This window comes from Chaetura pelagica, unplaced genomic scaffold, assembly GCF_000747805.2.
Source record: "Chaetura pelagica isolate M959 unplaced genomic scaffold, ChaPel_1.0 scaffold415, whole genome shotgun sequence".
Lineage (NCBI taxonomy): Eukaryota > Metazoa > Chordata > Aves > Apodiformes > Apodidae > Chaetura > Chaetura pelagica.
Window position 1 is genome coordinate 701,404 of NW_009953398.1, and position 2,431 is coordinate 703,834.

Consider the following 2,431-nt stretch of genomic DNA (forward strand, 5'->3'; position numbering starts at 1 on the left):
CGTCCAGCAGCTCCCGCTGCTGCTTGGAGAAGTTGCACAGCCACTGGCTGTAGGTGCTCTCAGTGCTGGCCGACTCCTCCAGCTCCTTCGGCTTGGCCATGGTGAACAAGAACCCGGGTTCGATCATGATCTTCCCCTCCTTGTTGTGCACCAGAGGGGCCTCCAGCCGCCGCACCACCGGTGGGCTGTAGTAGATGCGGATCCCCGTCTTGTCGGGTGCTGTGTAGCTCCTCTGCATTTGCTTCTGGGCTGGGTCATGCCCTGAGAGGCTGCTTGCCTGCGAGTAGTCCCAGGAGGAGATACCCAGCTTCTCCTTGGCCAGGCTGCCAGGGACAGGTTGCTCAATATTCACATATGTACAGTTGGAGGGAGGAATGCTGGTGCTGTCCCGGATCCCATTGGGCAGCAGCTGGGTGGCCACAGATGTCTTTTTGCCCCGGGAATGGTCACCCAGCCCCGGTGGGGTCTTTCCAGGGAGGTAGGGAGAACAGTCGAGCAAGCTTTCAAACTCTGACATGGAGCAAACGGACTTGGTCCTGTGGAAGGAAAGAGGAGGGGGCTCATAAGGGGACAGGGCAGCTGAAGGCACCCTGCTCCCATCCCAACAGAACCCTCCTGGGCACCCAGTCTGGCTTCTCATGGGAGCCCAAGGCCTCCAGGACAACCCTGGATCGTGGCTGCATGTCCCCTTGGCTTCTGCAGCTGCCAAGTCCAGCGACAGCCCCGTGCAGCCTCCTCCATGCCCCAGCGACCATGCAGGCACGAGTGTACTCACCTTTTGAGATTGGTTCCCTTGGCTTCTGCTTCAGAGATTGTCTCTTTGTCTGTGATTTTTTCATTGAGAGCCTATGAGGACACAGAAGCAAGCTCTGGTGTCAGTAAGCAGAGGGCCAACATACACAGATGGGCTGGAGCAGGGGCTGAACTCTCCTCCTCTCCAGCACTACCACCTTCTCCCATGCACCCAGGCCCATCATCCCATTCCCAGGGCTGTGTGGGGCTCACTGTGCCCACATCTATTTTAAAACAGCTTTTTATAACTGCACTGAAACTCTTGGGGTTCAGCCATACTCTACACCTTCTTCTTCTCTCCAGTCCCTGGTGCTCCCCCTTGAAGCCTCCTTTGCTGTTCCTGGGTGTGTTATCTGGGGTTCACACCTAAACATTCTTCCATCTAAACCTTAGCATAGACCTGAGCTCAGTGAGCACCCTGAGAGCCCTCCACCTTCTCTTGCCCACCTCTTTCCAGTTGTTGCCATGCTTCTCCATTTCAGAATGCTTCAGTGCCCATGGGTTGGCTCCTTTCTGCAACTGGAGAACATGGTGGTCATTCAATGTGTGCAACACATGCCCCTCTGGGCAAGCTAAACCATTTGCCACTTGTCCCCTCTACATGCCCTGAGAGCATGCTCTTGGAAAAGCACAGGGGGGCAACCAGCAGAGGCAAGAGGACACGTTCATGATGGGGGGACACCATACCTGGTTGATTTTGTTCTGCAGATCCTTTGCTTGCTGCTCTGCCTGCTGCTGCTCCTCCTTGAAGCGAGCCAGCAGCTCCACTTTCTCCTGGTTCCAGTTCTTCTCACTGATCTGCAGCTGCTTGGTGAGGTCCATGACAGCACTGTAGGACTCGGCCAGGAGATGCTGGTGCTCCTCACGCTCCCTCTTCAACGCCACCTTCCAGTCTGGCAGCGCTCGCTCTGTGATCCCTTTGCCTGCCTTTGACTCCAGCTGTGGGGACACGGTGGTGGCTCTGGGGGACCTGTGGCTCCAGCGTGGTGCTGGACATCCCCAGCAAAGGGGCAAGCCCGCGGGCATCCTGCTTCCTGGAGCGGGTGCTGTGCTGCTCAGGGCAGGCAATAATCGTGTCCCTAGGGCCGTGCTGCCCAGCACAGCTCACCCGGGGGCTCAGCCAAGCCACAGCCAGCCCTGGCTTGTAGTCCTGTCACACCAGACGGCCCGGCAGACTGTCACCCAGTGGGATGTGGGCTGAATGTCCTGCCTGCTCAGCTGTGCTCTGCCTGCAACCCTGCCTGCTGGACCTGGCTCCTGTAGAGGGGCAACACTGCCTGCAGGGCTGGCAGGGCAGACCCTGAGGATGCTGCTGCTCCTGGCACCAAGGAAAGCACGCAAAACTGGGGTGCTGCCACCCTGGCAGCTCTGCTCCTTTTGGGAACTGAGAGGGGAATTGGGCCCAGAGAAATCCTGCCTGGGAGGTGCTGGCAAGCTCTGGGGAGTGGAGTTGATGTGTGGCCATGGGCTGCAGCCAGCACGGTGTGAGGGAGCGGAAAACCCTCATCGCTGGGAGGGCAGGGCTGGGGGGTGGGAATGCTTCTGCAGGCAGGAGCTTCTCCCCCCACTGAGGCTGCCCTCCCTCCACCTCCTGCAGCCATACAACCCTCCTGCAGCCATACATCCCTCCTTCAGCCCC

At 58.7% G+C, this 2,431-nt stretch overlaps 1 protein-coding gene across 1 annotated transcript in view; it reads right to left on the minus strand.

Moving 5' to 3' along the window:
- The window catches only part of SOGA1 (suppressor of glucose, autophagy associated 1), a 22,565-nt gene that overhangs the window by 8,557 nt on the left and 11,577 nt on the right, over positions 1 to 2,431 (minus strand). Inside the window, exons 11-14 of the mRNA XM_009998392.1 lie at positions 1,480 to 1,731; positions 1,240 to 1,311; positions 776 to 846; positions 2 to 536 (exon numbers count right to left, since the gene is read on the minus strand). Of these exons, the coding sequence (XP_009996694.1) occupies positions 2 to 536; positions 776 to 846; positions 1,240 to 1,311; positions 1,480 to 1,731 (930 nt within the window). The remainder of the gene's footprint in view (position 1; positions 537 to 775; positions 847 to 1,239; positions 1,312 to 1,479; positions 1,732 to 2,431) is intronic.